This window comes from Dipteris shenzhenensis, chromosome 28 (genome assembly GCF_047967505.1).
Source record: "Dipteris shenzhenensis isolate YYH24624 ecotype China chromosome 28, Dip_SZ_1.0, whole genome shotgun sequence".
NCBI lineage: Eukaryota > Viridiplantae > Streptophyta > Polypodiopsida > Gleicheniales > Dipteridaceae > Dipteris > Dipteris shenzhenensis.
In genome coordinates, this window is record NC_141623.1 from 13,578,476 (window position 1) to 13,598,544 (window position 20,069).

The 20,069-nt window shown below is 44.8% G+C and overlaps 1 protein-coding gene across 1 annotated transcript in view; it reads right to left on the minus strand.

The window, feature by feature from the left end:
• The window catches only part of LOC147883201 (uncharacterized), a 33,741-nt gene extending 16,072 nt beyond the window's left edge, over positions 1-17,669 (minus strand). The window contains exons 1-2 of the mRNA XM_087400125.1: positions 17,361-17,669; positions 137-249 (exon numbers count right to left, since the gene is read on the minus strand). Of these exons, the coding sequence (XP_087256251.1) occupies positions 137-211 (75 nt within the window). The 5' untranslated portion in view covers positions 212-249; positions 17,361-17,669. The remainder of the gene's footprint in view (positions 1-136; positions 250-17,360) is intronic.
• Positions 17,670-20,069: the final 2,400 nt, after the last annotated feature.

Below are 20,069 nucleotides of genomic sequence, written 5' to 3' on the forward strand. Positions count from 1 at the left end.
ACTAAGAAATGTTTTATCATAAATTACCTCAGGAATCTATGCAGCACAAAGAACAATGACATTGGAATACCACAGCCTGAAAGGTGCAGGCATTTAAAGTTTAGCTTCCAAGCTAAAATATGAAAAAGATACATACTTGGATAGGCGTTAAATTAAATGCCAAGAACTTGCCCCCATGTCCTTTTTGGTGGGCACAACCACACAAAATCATATTGCCAAACCACAATGCAGAATTTGCCACAACCTCAGCTGCAACCAACAAACAGAGAGAAACCATTATAAATACTTGTCAACAAACAGGTACTTTTCCCACTACAAAAAGATTTCAATGTGAAGATAAGAGTTCTGTCTGTCTTATAAAGCAATTGGATTAAGATTAAAAACTGATAGATTTCATAAAATTGAGCAAATCTGAGAAAGCAAGTCGATCATCTCAACATAGTACTCAATCCCCTCACACTCAATGCAAAAAAAAATCATAACTGGCATCCTTCTAGACATCTCACACACTCAGCCAAAACAAAAGGCAGCTTAAAAGATAAAATTTAACTCTCCATTGCCAAATATGCAACAAAATAAGATAATTGAACTCTGGAATATCATATAATCATAATAGTTTCAACTTTCTTCGAAAGCTACCATTCCTAGGTGACCCTTCTCACCCAGCAATCAGTCAGCTCACAATTGCTAATACTAAATGGATCATGCTACTAGAGACTCATGAGTTCTAACATACATAAGCTACAAGAAAATATCTGAAATCTAGGTCAAGAATGACCGTGCGCTTATGATGAATTCCAGCAGTCTCCACTAATTTGACAATTTCCAGAATTGTACAAACAAGTCGTTTGCACCCTAGCAAACGTTGACAAGAACAGCAACTACAAACTGCAGACACATGGTTCACACATGCTTGAATCGTATACATAAAAGATAAGGATTAGAGGAAATCATTTGCAGGCAGTCAAAAAAGTTGGCACGCAAATTATTTATAAGCGGGTGCACCTTACCTGTCCTCAATGAAATGAGCAACCCACTCCCATCTTTTTTAAAGATAGCAAAAGCCAATCACCTTTGGTTTCATTCAAACATTATTCTACCCATTGTTACCATCTCAGAGCAGAACTTTACAGAATTGTGTCTTCTCTAAAAGCCTATTGCATCCACCAAACTCTCGCTGGAAGCACTTACCAAACCATTTTGCCAATTTTGCAATAAAGTAACAAAAAATTGGAGGACATCCTGGTGTTTCCTTCCTCTTCTTTTCTTCCCACTCATCTCCATCACTCTGAAAAGGTACCAATTACTTAGAGATGTGCAGAGGTCTTTTGCCTGCCTACTTATTCCGCATGGAAAAAGTAAGATTTGTTTTGAATAGAACGGCTGAAATTTTCATGCATATATTAGAAGTCTTTTCCAGCTTGTCAAATGAGGTGGTGTTGTGAAAAGCGTTCATTGCTATCACGAGGGGAAAACGTTTAGATTTCAATGATTCATAATCAGTATGTTAGAAATATTCAGGAATTCAGAAGTTCAAGAACATAAAAGACACTGCTTTCATGCACATGAACACCAATTTCCATGTGAATTGAGAATAAGAACAATAAAACTTGCTTTGCAAGCACATAATTAGATGTCGATGAGATAATTGATGACCATTATGTTTGTAAATAAGTAAAATATGAACCAAAATCCATTCTGGACTGATCCATACCTTCAGATGTGGTTGACAAGATATTGGCTTGACTATGTAGTAATTCATATCAAACACACGTCATTGTAAGTAACTAGAATTGCACACTAATATGACACACACAAATACATATATGTCAATGTGCATTTAGTCACCTATAAATGAGCTCGTGTGTGTGTGTGTGTGTGTGTGTGATACGTACATATGCATAAACAAAAAGTTTATGGTAAACAAAAAGTTTACGGAGCCTGGTTGCCTTTTATACGCTCAATAGGAAAACAATGAAAGGATTCGAAACACCACCACCTTCAGTCACGTTCCCACCTTTGAACTTGAGCAATCCAGCTGCCACGATCTTCCAGTTGTCTCCCTCATAATGAGTGAACAACCTAGAGTCTTCCAAGCACCATGCTCTCAGGCCCTGTTTCAACCCATCCTTCCTTTGGCAAGGTCCGCAACAAATGAATATCTCCAGATAACCTGGACCATGAACTCTCACTGAGCTCTCAAGCAGGTACTCTTCTGGCTTCAGTACACCTTGTCCATCACCTTTCAGCAATCTGTGTCCAAGATTTGAAGGAGCACCCACACTTCCCCTTTTGCCTTCGAAGAAGGCCAATTCCTTCCAATTTCGCATTACCTGAGACATACGAAGAGCAGATTCTCTCCACCGCATGCTAAAAGGCTCAATTTAAGAACATCAAGTACATACCAAATCGTCGTATTGCCTGTGTGTTTGCTCTAAAAGTAAACCATGCACCTCATTAAGGCACATACCAATAGCCTGTGTAATCCTGTACTGTCCCCTTCTGAAGTACAACCACCATCTAACCATGAAACCCTAGGGCACTCCATGGAATCTACCCTCGTGTCAGTATCAACAACCACACACCTGGAAGATACCAAGCACTCCATGCTGTCCTTCACTTTCACAAAGGTTTCTGACTCCTCGTAGACCCACATCTCAATGTCAGACATCATCACTGTGGTTTCTACGTCGGCATATCTAACTTCAGTAACACACGGAGATGTCACCAAGAACAACTCTTCCATTACCACATTAGCTTTGGCTTTTGTATCACCCTCTGAATCTGAGTCGGACTCCTTCCTCTTGTTTTTCTAATCTGCCATCTTCTTTTTGCGACCCTTCGCAAAATGACCTGGCGTGTCAGAGTAGAAGCACTTCTTCTTTTGCTTCCTCTTGGAAGTGTCCTTGTCATCAGAGTCATCCTTCTTGGACTTGCCACCGTTAGGCTTGCCCTTCCCTTTGCCAACGTAAACCTTCGCCAGCAACGCCTTGTCATCTTTGTCGTTGTTGTAGAGCTTCTTCGTAGCTTCTTCCTGTAGCAATAATGGACCCAACTCCTCAAAAGTCAGAGGTTAGGTCCTCCGTCCTACTATCACAATCGTAACAAAGCTTTCGAAACTCCGAGGTAGCCTCCTCAATACCATCAAGGCCAAATGGCACGAGTCCACCTTCTGACCAACTGATGCCAGTTGATCCCTCACCACCTTGACCTTTGTCAAGTGGTCATGTACCGAATCTCCCTCATCCTTATCCAGGTTGTAGAGCTGATGCTGAAGAAGCAAGATCCCGGATCTGTTATCTATCTCGTACAGATCCTTTAGAATGGTCCACGCCTCTACTGACATCTCGGCCATATGGATGTGCGGAAGCACAGAGTCCGCCGTAACCTCTATGATCAATGCTAGGGCATGGGCATCTTTGTCTTCCCAAGCTTCGAGCTCCTCTCCGTCTACTCGTATGAGTATCTTCCCCTGTTTGTCGACCATATCCTCCGGCTTCGCCTCCACTCCCGTTGTCAATTCCCACAAATTCCGAGCCACTAAATGACTCCGGATCTTCACCTTCCAGATCGGGTAATTTATCCCATCCAGTTTCCCAAACTCTCCAAAGTTAGGGATGGTGAAAGAAAGAAATCTAGGGGAGGAGAAAGGGAGAACAGGAAAGATGCTTCTGACATTGACATCTCTGCTGCTAAACCACACAGCAAAGTCAAACAAGCTCAACCTTCCGTAGACCAGAACTCTGTATGCACCTCACTGAACCTAAGTCACCCTCCTTCTCGCAAGGGCACTGTCCTCCAGTTGTGTAGGTCGATTCCCAAGAGCTTCTGAATCAGGGTCGTCCTTCAGCAAGGTCCCTGCCTTCAGGCTCCCACACCTGTGAGCATCCTACTTGGGCTCTGATACCATGTTAGAAATCGACCAATAGAGGGTACGTGAGGGTACGCACAGCGCAAGACTGATAGAATAGCCCAGGAGCTCACACTGTGTGTGTGGGATGTGGAATCACACACTTCTTAACTTAATGTTGGATATCTCTAGACTCGAGCCCGCGTGCTCCACCTCGAGCGTCTGCAAACTTTCTGTCTAGAATGATCCTCTCCACCTTGCTGCCTCTAGATCAGCCTAGGTAGGCAACCCTTCCAGCTCAGTCTGAGACCTGGAAGTTGGTCCTCCAAGATATAGGCTCCAAGATGGGAGGAAGACTACTCCTGCTGCTTGTGTGAAGGCTGCTCTAGAGAATGATTTATGAGGGCCTGGAGGCCCTCCTTTTATGGGCCCAGGGGCCTGTCATAAAAACCAACCAGTCAGCTTCGTATTGGCCGACCAGGCTGGCTGACCAGTCTGCTGCTGGTCCAGCCCTTTAAGGGCTCTCAAACCGGGGCCCTTTGGCCCACACTTCTAGGGCCTTGGCCCTCGAATCAAGGCAAGGGTCCAGCCCTATATAAGGCATGCCACTGTCCACTAGCAGCCCCTTTGCTGCTCCACCTGGCCTCCATGTGGCTGACCCAATCTGCTGGTCTGCCCCGTCCTTCTGCGCCATCTCCTCTGCCAGACAGCCCGCCACGCAAGCACGCCCATGCCACCACCTGTGCGCCTCTTTTGCAGGACCATGGATCCTGCTTTGACAGCTGCGCCTTTTGGCCTGCCATGCTGTTCCTCTGTCAGCCTGCTGTGTGCTGCCCACATGGCAGCCTGTTTGCTGCCCCTTTGGCTGTCCTAACCTTGTGAGGTGCTGCCCATGTGGCACCCCCCTCTCTCCTTTTCTCTTGGGCACATGCCCTAGGTCTCCCTCCCCCATTCTCTCCTCATGTGGGGGCTTACAGATGGGGAGGTGACCTTTCCAATATCTTGACATGCTTTGAAAGCGCAGGCAATCCAATCACCTCATCAGTTTGGACCATATGATCTTTTTAAGGTGTACAGGTTTGTTAATGGACAAAGGATTATCTTTCTTCTTGATGACACTTGTAATTATGATCTAATTGGTGATCATGTCGTCAAAGTAATGTACGCCACAGCCCATTGCAGACTGTACTGTTTTCGGGAGCTTTTAGAGGCCATGAAGGAGAGGATTCAGATATATCAAGATGCAAGCGATTTCCTACTAGCTCCTTTGCTCGATATGGATACGACTTTGGGCAAACCTTGGCGCTGTGACTATTTGCATTAAATTGATCTTCGTACACCTCAATGTAGTTTAGTTCATGAAGGGTGGAAGACCCTTGGTCCAAGAAATAAAGACATTCTTTCTGTTCAAATCATCAACCCATTCAAGCAAAGTGAGCTTTTACAAAGGGTACTAGTTTGAAATACGAAGTTCTCTCTCTTTCGTGAATGCTTCGGAATGCTACTCGTTTTTCTTATGTTACGCACCAAACAAGAGTGATAGAGAAAATCACACAAGATATGGTCCTCCAATAGGGGAGAGCGCCCCGAACTGGTATTATGTTGATTCTTGTTTGGGGTGAATGTGAACAAGAAGACACACGATAAAATATGAAGAGGCTCACACCTTTGCGTACCACTCCATTTACTCAATTGGGATACACTTAGCCCAATTAAATGACTAAAGTTCCCCTTTAAGGTCTTGGAGCCCCACCTATGCATGACTCTTTTTCTTTCATTGATAAAATAAGTGTTACAAGTCCAAATTTGTAAACTACTCGGTGCTTTCTATCAATTCAAACAACGGATTTTGCAGAGGCATTTGAATGAGATGATTGCGAGTTGCCAAACACATATACTTGAACTTAAGAGTTTGTAATTAGGCTGGAATTAAGACTTATACAGCTTAAACACAAAATGACATCGTTGGAGGATGCAATATGATTGAGGGGCCAAGACGGCCCCCCCCCCTTATCCAGGCTCACTTTATTCTTGAAAATGGAGATACAAGACCAAGGTGCAATGCACCTTCCAAACTGATGAACTCAATGAAAACCTAGGACCTAGATACAAGACTCAAGAGCATATGTACAAGGTAGACAACAAAAAGGAGGACTCCAAGCTCAGGTTTCAGCTCTTGGCTTGCCCAATCCACAAGGAAGAAGCCTGCAACAATCACCACTTACATCCAACATTAGAGACAAGCACTAGTTTCTAGAAAGATAGTAGAAACAACATGAAATAGTGCTGTAAATGAGATAAACTTGACAATACAGGCTCCCTTCGTGACTTGACCCTTTTGTAGATGAAATCCTTGATGCCTCTGAAGCTACCTTGGGTGAGGAGAGTGTGGAAATGGGGCTGGAATGAGAACAGCTTAGAAAACAGCCTGTAGGCTAGAGAGAGAAAGCTTTTATGGAGTGATAGCTGTAGAGAGAGAGTGCCAATGCTGATCCCAAGGGAGGAGATGTAAGAGAGGAGCTGCAGCTGTTCCAGAGGTGCACAAAAAGGCAGATTTCTGCAAGGGAAATGGGCTGGAACAGTAGAGAGAGAAATTCTGCAGTAGAGAGAGAAAGACTGCAGCAGGAGAGAGAAAGGGGCTGTGGCTGCTCCAAGCTAGGTGAAGGAGAGAGGATGCTGCTGCTGTTCCAGAAGAGCTGAGAGGGGGCAGATTTCTGGAGAGGAGGGGCTGGAACTGTAGAGAGATAATGTGCTGTTGTAGAGAGAGAAAGTGCTGCTGAGGTGAGAGAATGGCCTGGGGAGAAGCTGGCTGCACCCAAGGAGCTAGAGAGCTTCTGCTGCATCATCCAAAAGGAGGGAGAAGAAAAGTGACGAAATTTTCATGTGTGGAATGAAGGGGAGAGGCCTTCTTTTATAGGCTCGCCCCCCCCCCTAGGCCTAGAGTGGAAGGTGGACACTTGTCCCAGATTTTTGGTGGGCTGCAGTCCCAAAGAGGACAACCCACAACCTGCCCCAAATCTACCAGATTTGGGGCCAAACACTTGGCCTACATGCCCTGCCACTTGCCATGCATGCTGCCACATGTGTGGGACAGGTGGACTGACCTGCCAGCTCAGATTCCATGTGGCAGTCTGCCACGTGTCAGCTGCCACGTCACTCCCAAAAACCCTAAAATTTCAAAGTTGTCAGAATTTAATTCTGATCGCACCCACGGGTTCCTGACAGCTTAGACTATCTATTGACGTACTCTAAGGTCATAATTGAGCCATATTGAGCTCATTTGTTTGTCGTCTTATCTTGTATCTCCATTACTCTTGGCATGCTGCCAGGCCCACACCCAAAGCTCAGGGAACATTCTCTTGAATGGTTCCTAGGTCGGTATGCAATCTGTGCATTTGATTGGTCCCATGTTTGGGTACTCAGGTGGGGTGTGGTTTCTAGATGTCCCTCTCAAAGAGAGGCCATCACTCTTGTGGGTCACTAATGCCCATAACCCCAAGCAAGGGGGTCCACCCTCAAATGCTAGACCTAGTTCCCATTGTCCGTAACTGAACAGAAGGAAAACATTTCATTTCTTAATAAGCATACTATTGAAAAACAAAAAGAAATAGTACCAAGCAAGTGGATACATGTTGAAGCAGGATGAGATTCCCTCCGTCTTTCATTCAGTTGTCCGCAACTGAAATGCTTCCTCATAAGCATCCAGGATTTCAGGACACTCCTGAAATGTAGCTCTGTCCACCCATTGGGCATCGGTGGATGGGAGCCCTCTGAACTTCAAAAGGTACATTTTGCGAGTCGTGCCTCGACGTCCCGTAGTGAAGTTATGCAAAATAATTTGCTCTGGGATCAACAAGATCTCAGTGTCCTCTACTTCAGGTGCATCGTCCAGTGTGGGCTCTTGAGGTGGTTCCCCAATCAAGGGTTTCACCAAGCTTACGTGGAAGACATTGTGGATCTTCCAATGCTCTGGAAGTCTCAATCGGACTAAGACATCATTTATTACCTGCAACACCTGAAAAGGACCATAATATCAAAAGGATAGCTTGAAGTAGATGCGCTTTTTGCCCACTTTGGTTAATAACCGGGCTTTCTCAAATTTCAATAAGACCCATTGGCCTTCTTTCACTGCAAACGCCCTCCGTCTTTTATTTGCAGCTGCTCTTTGTTTCTCCTGTGCCTTTTGAATGGCTGCTCGAACCGTGGCATAAGCAGAGTCATAATCCTCCACGAATTGATCAGCGGCAAAGATTTTCTCTTTTGTTTGCATGAGTAGAGTTGGTAAAGATCTACCATATACAATTTCGAAAGGAGCTTTTCCAGTGGAGGAATGAATTGTGTTGTTATAAGCAAACTCCACAAGAGGAAGGAATTTCTCCCAAAAGGTTTGCTGGTCATGTACATAAAATTTCAGCAAATCCAAGAGTGTACTATTCGTAACTTCAGTTTGGCCATCCGTTTGAGGATGAAAAGCTGAGGAGAAACTTAGAAGAGTTCCAAGGTTCTCAAACAAAGCCTGCCAGAAGTTACTAGTGAACTTTGAGTCTCTATCTGATACTAAAGACTTGGGCATGCCGTGGTGTCTAAAGATGTGTCTAATAAATAAATGGGCAGCTTCAGGTGCCTTGAGATTCTTTCTGCAAGGAATGAAGTGGGCTTGCTTGCTGAATCGATCTACTATCACCCAAATCATGTCATGATTTTGATTGGTCCTGGGAATTCCTGTAATGAAGTCCATGGTGATGTGTTCCCATGGTCTCTCAGGAATGGGTAGGGGCTGAAGTAAACCCTTGGGTTTTCCTCTCTCATACTTAGCTTTTTGACATGCGAGACAAGCTAAAATGTAGGCAGCAGTGTCCTTTTTCATGTTAGGCCAGTAGAAAAATTTATCCATGGCTGAAAAGGTGGCCACAATACCCCTATGACCAGCATAGGGTGGGTTATGGCTTTCCTCCATCACTTTAGATCTAAGCTGCTTTGTGATACATAGTTTGTTCTCCATGAATAAATAGCCATCCCTGATGTGGTAGGCATGGTGGGTGCCTCCATCTTTCAAATGTGCCCATGGCTGAGCAAAATCAGCATCTCCCTCATAGAATTCTTTGAGGGCTGTTAGCTCATCATGATAGGAAACTGAAATATGGTGAAGCCGTGGTCTACGAGAAAGGGCATCAGCCACTACGTTCTCTTTTCCAGGAGTATATTGTATCTGAAAATGAAATGATTGCGGAAAGGTAGACCATTTCATATGTCTCTCTCTGATCAGAGGTTGAGTTAGAAAATATTTAAGACTTTCATGATCAGTTTTTACAAGAAAATCTATCCCTAAAAGATAATGTTTCCAAAGTTTGAGAGCATGAATTACAGCTAAGAGTTCTTTTTCATAGATATCATAATGAAGTTCAGCATCTCTTAGCCGTTGGCTTTCAAAGGCCACAGCATGACCATCCTGGGTAAGAGAAGCCCCAAGGCAATCGCCACTGGCATCAGCTGCTACTAGGAATGGTTTCCTTAAGTCAAGAATGATAAGTACAGGAGCTGTAGTCAGGGCATGCTTTAGAGCATTAAAAGAGTCCTTTTCTTTTTGGGTCCATCTGAACTTCAGATTTTTCTTAGTGAGATCATGTAGAGGGGCTGCAAGTTCAGCAAAATGCCAAATAAACCTTCGGTAATATGAGCATAGGCCTAGAAAAGACCTTACCTCATGGGCATTCTTCAAGTCAGGCCACTCTACAATTGTATGTGTCTTGGCTGGGTCCATACGGACACCTTCTCGTGAGATAATGTGACCAAGATAGTGAATCTCAGGAAGAAAGAACTCACTTTTCTTCTCATTGATGTGAAGAGCATTTTCAGCTAAGATTTGAAATACAATCTTTAGATGTTCCTTATGCTCTTCCTCATTCTTGCTGAAAATGAGGATGTCATCAAAGAAGACGGCAGTGAACTGTCTATAGTTCCTGAACAACCGTTCCATCAGTCGATTGAACGTGGCTGGGGCATTAGTAAGGCCAAATGGCATTACCATATATTCATACAGCCCAAATGTGGTTCGGAAGGCTGTTTTATGAATGTCCTCAGGTACAACTCGTACCTGATGGTAGCCACTCTTAAGATCTATGCGGCTGAAAATTTCAAATCCTCCTAAACGATCAAAGATATCGTCTATACGAGGAATTGGGAAACGATTCTTAACCGTCTGTTTGTTTAAGGCTCTATAGTCTATGCACATCCAGAAGGTTTTATCCTTCTTTTGGACTAGTAAGACAGGAGAGCAAAAAGAAGAACTACTGGGTTGGATCAATCCCTTGTCCAAGAGTTCTTGGACTTGCTTGAAGATTTCATCTTGTTGAGATTGACTAACTCTATATGGGGGTCTATTTGGAGGTGAAGACCCTGGAACTATGTCAATTTTGTGATCCTCTGGTCTCTCAGGAGGGAGGTGACTAGGAAGTTCCTGAGAGAAGCAGCTAGAGAATTCCTGAAGGAAATCTAATCTTTCTTTTGTGAGAGGATCTGACTTTTCTTCACTTGGTTGCTTATCGCGAAACACTAGAAAAGAACATACTCCTTTCTTAAGCAAATTGGGAGATCGTGCATGACTTACCATAGGAATGGTGTTTCCTGAAACTCCCGCTGTAATGCTCACATCTCTACCCTTATGTTGGAGGGTTAGAATATTCTTCACATAATCGATTCGGGGTTGACTTGCTTATGCCAGGGCATGCCGAGAATTACATCTGATCCTTGAAGTGGTGCCACCATGAAAGGTAGATGATCCAAGTACCCCTGGATGTGTACCCGAAGCTTGCCGATGATGGGGTACACCTTCTCTTCTTGGTTCTTGAAGGCTGCAGTTGCCTCCAAGGCTTCTCCTTTATCCTCTGGGGCTATCCCCAAGTTCTGTGCCATCTCATGAGAAATAAAGTTGTGAGTAGCTCCACTATCGAACAAAAACAAAGCGGATTGATCCTTTACCTGACCCCATGTTTTCAACAAACTATGGGTGTCGTTTACAGCTCCCTTTTCTGGAGGTGCTTCCACCTTGTTAACTACCAAAATAGGCTTTTTGAGGGCTGCGTCTTTGTTGCTGCTGTTTTTGGCAGCTTGAGGGCATAAGTTGTGGCCTCGATCGCCACACTTGAAACACCGCCCTTCGGAGTAATACTTTTGCTTCTGTTGTGGAGACAATGAGCTGAAAGTGCGGGCTGCTTTCTTCGAAGGAGGCTGGCTGGCTGACTTTTGCTCTTTTGGTGCGTCCTTTGCTGTCTCCTTACCCTTTTGTTCCTTGGAAGAGGTTCCCTGGGACTTCCGCTTGTTGTTGCTGCCATTCCGCTTGTTGGAGAAAGATTGTTTCTTCTCCACCTTCAAGGCGATGTTGATGGTGTCTTCGAGAGAAGTAGGAGTGGCAATGTCCACCTCATGCTGAACGATATACCGTAGGCCAGCAAAGAACTTCCTTTGCTGCTCTTTTTTATCCTTCCTACTAAATGCTTGAACTTTTAACAAAGTATCCCAAAAACGATCAACATACTCACTGACTTTCTCTTCTTGGCGTTGGCGGAGGATGTCCCACTGCACCATTGTATCTCTCTTAAACTCCTTAGGCATGAAGTGCCTCATCAAGTTCTTCTTGAAGTGCTTCCAGGTGTGGGCTTGCTGTCCAGTTTGACCATAGCTGCCCACCAGAGTGAAGCACGGTCTTGCATGTGCAGGACGGCAAACCGGATCTTCGCCTTGTCTTCGTACTCGTCCCTCTCAAAGAAATACTCGAGGTCTCGGATCCAGGCCAGCAAGACCTCGGGCTTGTCCTCTCCCTTGTACTTGGTAAACTTGAAGAGCTTATCTCCAAGAGGTACCTTATGCTTTGCATACCTTCGTCTCCGTGGACGTCTCGAAGGAGATGGACTCCGATGACGCCGTCTACCTCGAGGAGGGAAAAAAGAGGATGATCTTCCCTCCTTGTTGAAGTTGGTGTTGTCCGCACGGCCTCTTCCTTGGGATTGGGGCCCTATGTCATGAGTTCCTACTTGGCTGCTTTCCAGCACTTGAACCTGTTGAGCAATGTTTGCCAAGCCAAGAGAGCACTCAACTCATGCAGGTTAGGAGGAGGGTCAGGTCCATTGGCTGCCATGATGACAAGATAACTCAATGAAGGAGAGACTCAACAAGAGAAAGCACAGAGTACAGGACCACTGCCTAAGCTCTGATACCAATGTAAACTACTCGGTGCTTTCTATCAATTCAAACAACGGAGTTTGCAGAGGCATTTGAATGAGATGATTGCGAGTTGCCAAACACATATACTTGAACTTAAGAGTTTGTAATTAGGCTGGAATTAAGACTTATACAGCTTAAACACAAAATGACATCGTTGGAGGATGCAATATGATTGAGGGGCCAAGACGGCTCTCCCCCCTTATCCAGGCTCACTTTATTCTTGAAAATGGAGATACAAGACCAAGGTGCAATGCACCTTCCAAACTGATGAACTCAGTGAAAACCTAGGACCTAGATACAAGACTCAAGAGCATATGTACAAGGTAGACAACAAAAAGGAGGACTCCAAGCTCAGGTTTCAGCTCTTGGCTTGCCCAATCCACAAGGAAGAAGCCTGCAACAATCACCACTTACATCCAACATTAGAGACAAGCACTAGTTTCTAGAAAGATAGTAGAAACAACATGAAATAGTGCTGTAAATGAGATAAACTTGACAATACAGGCTCCCTTCGTGACTTGACCCTTTTGTAGATGAAATCCTCGATGCCTCTGAAGCTACCTTGGGTGAGGAGAGTGTGGAAATGGGGCTGGAATGAGAACAGCTTAGAAAAACAGCCTGTAGGCTAGAGAGAGAAAGCTTTTATGGAGTGATAGCTGTAGAGAGAGAGTGCCAATGCTGATCCCAAGGGAGGAGATGTAAGAGAGGAGCTGCTGCTGTTCCAGAGGTGCACAGAAAGGCAGATTTCTGCAAGGGAAATGGGCTGGAACAGTAGAGAGAGAAATTCTGCAGTACAGAGAGAAAGACTGCAGCAGGAGAGAGAAAGGGGCTGTGGCTGCTCCAGGCTAGGTGAAGGAGAGAGGATGCTGCTGCTGTTCCAGAAGAGCTGAGAGGGGGCAGATTTCTGGAGAGGAGGGGCTGGAACTGTAGAGAGATAATGTGCTGTTGTAGAGAGAGAAAGTGCTGCTGAGGTGAGAGAATGGCCTGGGGAGAAGCTGGCTGCACCCAAGGAGCTGGAGAGGTTCTGTTGCATCATCCAAAAGGAGGGAGAAGAAAAGTGACGAAATTTTCATGTGTGGAATGAAGGGGAGAGGCCTTCTTTTATAGGCTCAGCCCCCCCCCTAGGCCTAGAGTGGAAGGTGGACACTTGTCCCAGATTTTTGGTGGGCTGCAGTCCCAAAGAGGACAGCCCACAACCTGCCCCAAATCTACCATATTTGGGGCCAAACACTTGGCCTACATGCCCTGCCACTTGCCATGCATGCTGCCACATGTGTGGGACAGGTGGACTGACCTGCCAGCTCAGATTCCATGTGGCAGTCTGCCACGTGTCAGCTGCCACGTCACTCCCAAAAACCCTAAAATTTCAAAGTTGTCAGAATTTAATTCTGATCGCACCCACGGGTTCCTGACAGCTTAGACTATCTATTGACGTACTCTAAGGTCATAATTGAGCCATACTGAGCTCATTTGTTTGTCGTCTTATCTTGTATCTCCATTACTCTTGGCATGCTGCCAGGCCCACACCCAAAGCTCAGGGAACATTCTCTTGAATGGTTCCTAGGTCGGTATGCAATCTGTGCATTTGATTGGTCCCATGTTTGGGTACTCAGGTGGGGTGTGGTTTCTAGATGTCCCTCTCAAAGAGAGGCCATCACTCTTGTGGATCACTAATGCCCATAACCCCAAGCAAGGGGGTCCACCCTCAAATGCTAGACCTAGTCCCCATTGTCCGTAACTGAACAGAAGGAAAACATTTCATTTCTTAATAAGCATACTATTGAAAAACCAAAAGAAATAGTACCAAGCAAGTGGATACATGTTGAAGCAGGATGACAAAATTGGGTGATGTCTGAAGCAGTAGCTTCAGTTTGACAGGCCCTATCTCCGAGGAGATGATCCACCACCATAACATGTCAAAGTGCAAGAAACAGGAAAACCTTTGCATATCATTAGACTTTGACAACTGCTGATGTACAGTATAAGTGAGGGCTTCTTTGTGGGTGTCCTCGCCCAGTGTTGGGATAGATCAGTGTAGGACAAGAGGGGGATGGACACATACCAGGGCAACTACCTCATGCTTCACTAGGGTACCACGCAAGAGGTTCGGCCAGGAGACAGCCAGGTTCAGGACTGGTTCGGAGCTGTTTTGAGGTCTGTTTGACACGCAATCAAGCTGTCCGGTTTACTCGACCAGACCCAACCCTACTAGGTCAAATGAGACCAACCTATGGGTCGACCCAGGTCGGGCCTACATAAGCAGGCCGACTGCAGGGCTGGGGTAGGCCCTTCCCCTGCCCTATTGTCTCATCTTGTACAAGGGTTTTTCTCAGCAGTATTGCAGAGGGTTTTCCAGATCTTGAGTGTCGAAGTGTCTCTCCCACCATCACATTTTCTTGTTTATGAGTTTGCTGTTTTTGCTCTCAGTTTGCTGTTCACAAACCACTGCACTTTCACAAGGTATCAGAGCAGCAAAACAACTAGAACCTGGGACCAGGAGAGCACAAAGGGAATTTGCTTCTGTTTGGAGGTCATCAAGGGACTGGTGGAGAGTGCTGCTGCAGGTGTTTGAGGCATGGGCAGTCCACGAATGTTTCAGGCTGAATTGGGGATATAGTTTCGTGCAGAAGCAAGCCACCAGCATGAAGGGAATTCACTGCTGTTTGGAGGTCATAGATGGACTGGTGGAGAGTGTTGCTAGCCATGGTGGACAGTCCGCGGACATTTCAGGCTGACATGGTAATACTGTTTTGCCCGTACAGCACACGCGGAATTTGCTGTTGTTTAGAGTTCATCGAGGGACTGGTGGAGAGTGTTGCTTGCAAGCGTTTGAGGTGTGGACAGTCCACAGACATTTCAGGCTAAGACTCCATCATCACTCCCCACACACCATAGTTCTTGCCATCCAACTGTTGGTCCACAGGAAAGGTGGGTGAGACGGGGATCTTGACCTGTTTCTCAGCCATGTCGCGTAGGCCTGCCATCTCAGAGGGGAGGGTGGGTGGGAAAAGAAGGGAGAGAAGAGAGAAGGGGGCTCAGAGAAGAAGAGAATGGGAGGGAGGAAGGCGCTGCTCTGTTGCTTGTGCCTTCAACTCTATCGATTCAAATGCTTTCTTGATCTCCTCCGATAGCTCTTGCAGTCCCGAATAGTCCACCTTTTCCAGCAGCTAACTCCGTCAGACCGAACTTGACCTTTACACGATCTTGTTCAAGACACAGCCGATGGTTTCATCCACGCATGATGTATGTAGTAAGGGTGGGTGGTTGGGAAATGGGCCGGGAGAAGGTCCCCACGTCAGCCTGAAAGGTCTGCGGGATATGGGCCGATGGTACATATACTACTATATGCAGACGGCATAGTCCTCATTTCGCCCTCAACTGAGGGATTGCAAAAACACCTGGAGGCCTTGGAGATGTTCTGCAGAGAGAGGGACATGACAGTTAACCTTGGGAAAACCAAGGTTATGATCTTCAACACATCCCAAGCAATGATTCATCGACATCGACATCGACGTCGACACCGTTTCACTTACCGAGGGGAGCCAATGGAGACAGTGCAGTCCTACACGTACCTAGGGGCAGTATTCATTGGACCAGTGTTCACGATGACCCATGCCGCCGGAGCACGACTCACACGAGGGAAGGGTGCCCTGGCCTGATTAGAGAGACTGCTTCCAGGCGCATTTCTAGGACCCACTGACGAAGGGCTGGCTTTTTGACACTCTCGTGAGACTGACTGCCATGTATGCAGCACCTTTTGGGGGGAAGGGATTTGAGAGTCTACATGTGATCATGGGATCTAGGATGATTCGGAGTGAGCCTTTAGTTCCCCATCAGATCATACAGGCAGAGTTCGCCATGACACCTCTCCAAGTGGACGCCCTCTTCTAGACAAATCACTGCTTCATTGCTGCCACCACTTGGTCCCAGTCCTCCTTGGTAGAGTCCGGCAAGGTCTCATGCTAACCAATGGTCTATAGAAGAGGCAGTGTAAAACTTCGGGATTTCTCTTTTTCATTTGACCCACTTTGCAGATGCTGCATTCCAGATATTTTAACGACGTTAGCTTCCATCAATTGCCACTTGACAAAAAAATTTAGGCAGGAAGTCTGTAAGAAATAAATAAGATTGTATTTGCCATATAAAGATTGTTCATTAGGACAGCTATCAAGCCCATTGGAGTATCACTCCTCCCCCATCGCAACTGTTGTCAGAGTAATATGGCATCTCATGGTTAGACCTAGAGAGAGAGGGCCTATTTGTGGGTGTGCCCGTCCCTTTTCAGGCTAGGATAGGGAGAGCTTAGATGCCCCTTTAGAGGGCTGGTTGTAGGGCATTTTAGGCCCAAATCAGTGGGCTGGTAGGGCCAGCCTTGGAGCAGACCCTAGGCGCCTGGCAGGCCCTTATATAGGGCTGGGCCTGGCCTGGGTAGCTGACCAGCACGTTGGCCCTAGGTCGCCCAGGCCTTACTGCCTGGGTCGGTCCGATCAGGCCCCCAGGTCGGTGTACTTGCTGCCCCCGTTTTCTGGCATCCACTGGAGCAGTTCCTCTCTTGTATCATTGGGTGTTTTTGCCTTGCTATATACACAGTTATCAGTGTCTATTCTCTCTCAATTTCTGCTGCATGCTTCCGTGCATTTCAATTCCTCCTTCTACTCCTACTCCTTACTCTTCCTCTTGCCTTCTGATTTCCCATTTTCTGCCCTCCCCTCCCTTCTCAAATTTGTCCCGTACAATCCAACTTTTTTTTTTTTTGCTAGAAGAACGTGCAGAGATGCACTTCGCGCAACGTGAGTTAAGCTTTCTTCATGAGATTCCCTTCTTCTTCCAAACGAAAACCTTTTGTTAGAGTTCGTGTAGCAGTCTTGCACTAATGTTAAATGTGTGAGCAACCATGTCTCATGCTTGGGAAGATGAAATTCTAACACATAGCAAGTTTGGTGCCTCGACGTGACTCCAGAAGGCGGCAGGGGAGGGGCAGGACGTGGCTGGCAAACTTGTCTTGCAGGTGGAATGACCTCTATCTTGACGGGTCTCAATACAAGCGATTCACGAAGCTTTTGTTTCATTGGCCACGGTAGCAGTAGCACGGTCCCGAACACTTTTTGTGTTCGAAAGTAACCTGAAGGAGCTTGTTGTCTACGCTTGCGAATGACAGATCGGCAAGTAGAGGAATTTTCCTTCAACTACAGATCGGTAAGCCAGAAAATTGACTGGCCTTGCGGTAAGGAACAAGTACGTTAATTTTTCCGTAGAGAAAAGTCTTGCAAAGGGCAGAAAGAGCGCTTACATGATGAGGAGCAAGAAGAGGCGGGTGGATGAGAGCGTCTGAAAGCTGTATCTTGGCGAGGCTAACTGAGGTCATGATTCATGGAGGAAAAAGCGAGATCGTCAAGTCGATGGAATCCTTGAAAACGAATCTGAAGGTGGAAGCAAAAATCAGGGGACGGTGAAAGCCTGCGGAAGCGATGATGAGGAAGAAGGGAAGAAAATTTGCATGAGATTTTGCTGATCAAATTGTGAATTTTAAAGACCGTGTATGAACTTCGAAGGAAGAATATGGCATTGAAAATAGAGAATGGTTTATTGATATTGTACTTGCCGGCTTTTGTTTGCTTTTAGCTTTTTGGTTTGTGCTTGCTTTTTGTTTTTAGCCTTTGTTTTGATCTTCAGAAGGTCTCATCGTCATTAATTATGATCATCATCATACATTCCATGAGATGTCTCGTGGGTGTAAGCCTCACAGAGCAAAGCCGGCTCTCAAAACAAAACAAATCATCATCATCATCATGTTGTGGAGCATAAAGTTCATCCCGCCCAATCGCATATGCACCACCTGGATATCCCAGTCAACTACCCAAGATTCCCAGATCGATGCATTGTGGAAAATTTGCATTTCACACAGCGTACAACACAAGGGGGAGTGCAAGTGTCCTCAAAGACTATAATAGACTCCCCTATCTTTTGCCAGTCTCTCGTCGCAATCAATGGTCCATTTCCACTTTACTTTAAACAATGATGATGTCGAGGAGATACAAGAACTTTAGTACTCTATATAGATGATGAGCTGACGATGATGACAATAAAGCTGGTGACATGGTATACTTTTGGAGATGCTCACTCATATCTTCTAGCCCAATGATGAGATGGTTGAATTCAAATTCATAGGGTTGGAAAATTTATCTTATGGTATGCTTTTGGATATTAGTTTTCCGCATAGGTATTAATAGTCTATGACATTGTAGCCTCCAACTTCAAAAATGTTAGGCATGCATATGTTGACCCCTCTACCCTACATGCTCAAGTGTCTCTATCTCAACCTATCCTACATGCTCAAGTGTCTCTATCTCAACCTATCCTACATGCTCAAGTGTCTCTACCCTACATGCTCAAGTGTCTCTACCTGAACCTATCCCTACACACAATTGTGAATGTCACAAGGAGTGAAAAACCGAGTGTCCAACTCATCAATGGAAGTTAAGTGCTCTCTCTCTCTCTCTCTCTCTCTCTCTCTCTCTCTCTCTCTCTCTCTCTCGATAGGGGAAGAAGGGGGAGGGGGGGAGGAGAAGATTATAAATGCAATGCAGAATAACTAGATTTACATTGATCATAAATTTACACATACATAGTAAGAGGGAGATACACATACATAAATACTAAGATAGGCTCAGATGGGTGGGTGAGTTGGTATGTGAGTCGTTTAAAAGAGAGAGAGAGAGAGAGAGAGAGAGAGAGATCAATGAGAGATAGATAAAGTGCAAAAATTTATTCAATGCAACATTTGTAGCACATGATCAGATCTAGTATCTTGATTTTAGAGATAATAATCAATGCAAAATTTAAGCTACTTTAAAGCGTTAAAAGCATGACTTTGACAAGGACATCAACTACACTAGCGTGTGTTGTCAAGATATTGCTTTCACCAAGCAAATATCTACACTATCATCAAATAAAGAACTACATGATAGGACTAACAAATATAAATCGCTTAAGTGTCCTGCCACTTAATTGGGGTTGATGCTATTTTTGGAGAAATGTATGCACAAGTAGATTGCAAAATGTAAAGAACACTCACTTCGTTAAGTAGGATGACAGACACAAAGAGAAAAATTGTAGTTATTATGATAAAAGCCAATTCACATGACATAAAAAAGAGGGGCAGAAGTTCACTTAGAAGCTATGCATAACATGTCAGATTCAATGAAATCTAGTATTTAAATAGTCAACCCAATAAAGTTGAATTGTACGTTTGAATTACAAACACTTTAATAGTACTAAAATTTCTTTAAATCTAGGCCCTAAGAATACTCGTAGTGCATTCAAAATGGGGTAAGTGCAATCATAAAAGGAAAATCTCAATCCTAACACACTCATGATACTTGTTCGTTTATATTCCTTTTCAAAAGCCTTAAGTCAAGATGACAAGATTGATTTATTAAGTTGGATGCATAAAGGCATAATCTCCTTTCTATCATTGCCATTAGGATCATTTCAATAGTAGCATAAAGATGCTTGTTCTAAGCTTTTTTTGTATCGTCACCCTCATGTCGCCTCCCATTTCCCAAATGTCAAAGTAATGTCATCAATGCTAATGTTGAAGCAACATACAATGTTAATGTTGAGCTTGCTTTAAAATTTGTATGGCTTTTTCTTATGGGTGACAACTTTTAAGGCTTGAGTTGGGATAGCAACATGCAACAACATCAAGTACATCTACTCGATGGTGTTAACACCATCTAACTTGATGATGTAAACTTAACACCAACAGTTTTTAAGTAAAAGATTTTGACACTTTTGGAAACTAAATACCATGTTGTTATTTTGTAAACATCATCCAATGTGACCAAATCATGCTTGTAGCCTTTTTTTTGGGGGGGGGGGGGGCTAGTTTCTTTGGATGCATGCTTTTAAGGTATAAATTTTTAAAAACAATGTACGTTATGTTGTGTGAGTGAATACAATTCACTCATAATGCTCATCACATGCTCACCCATTTACA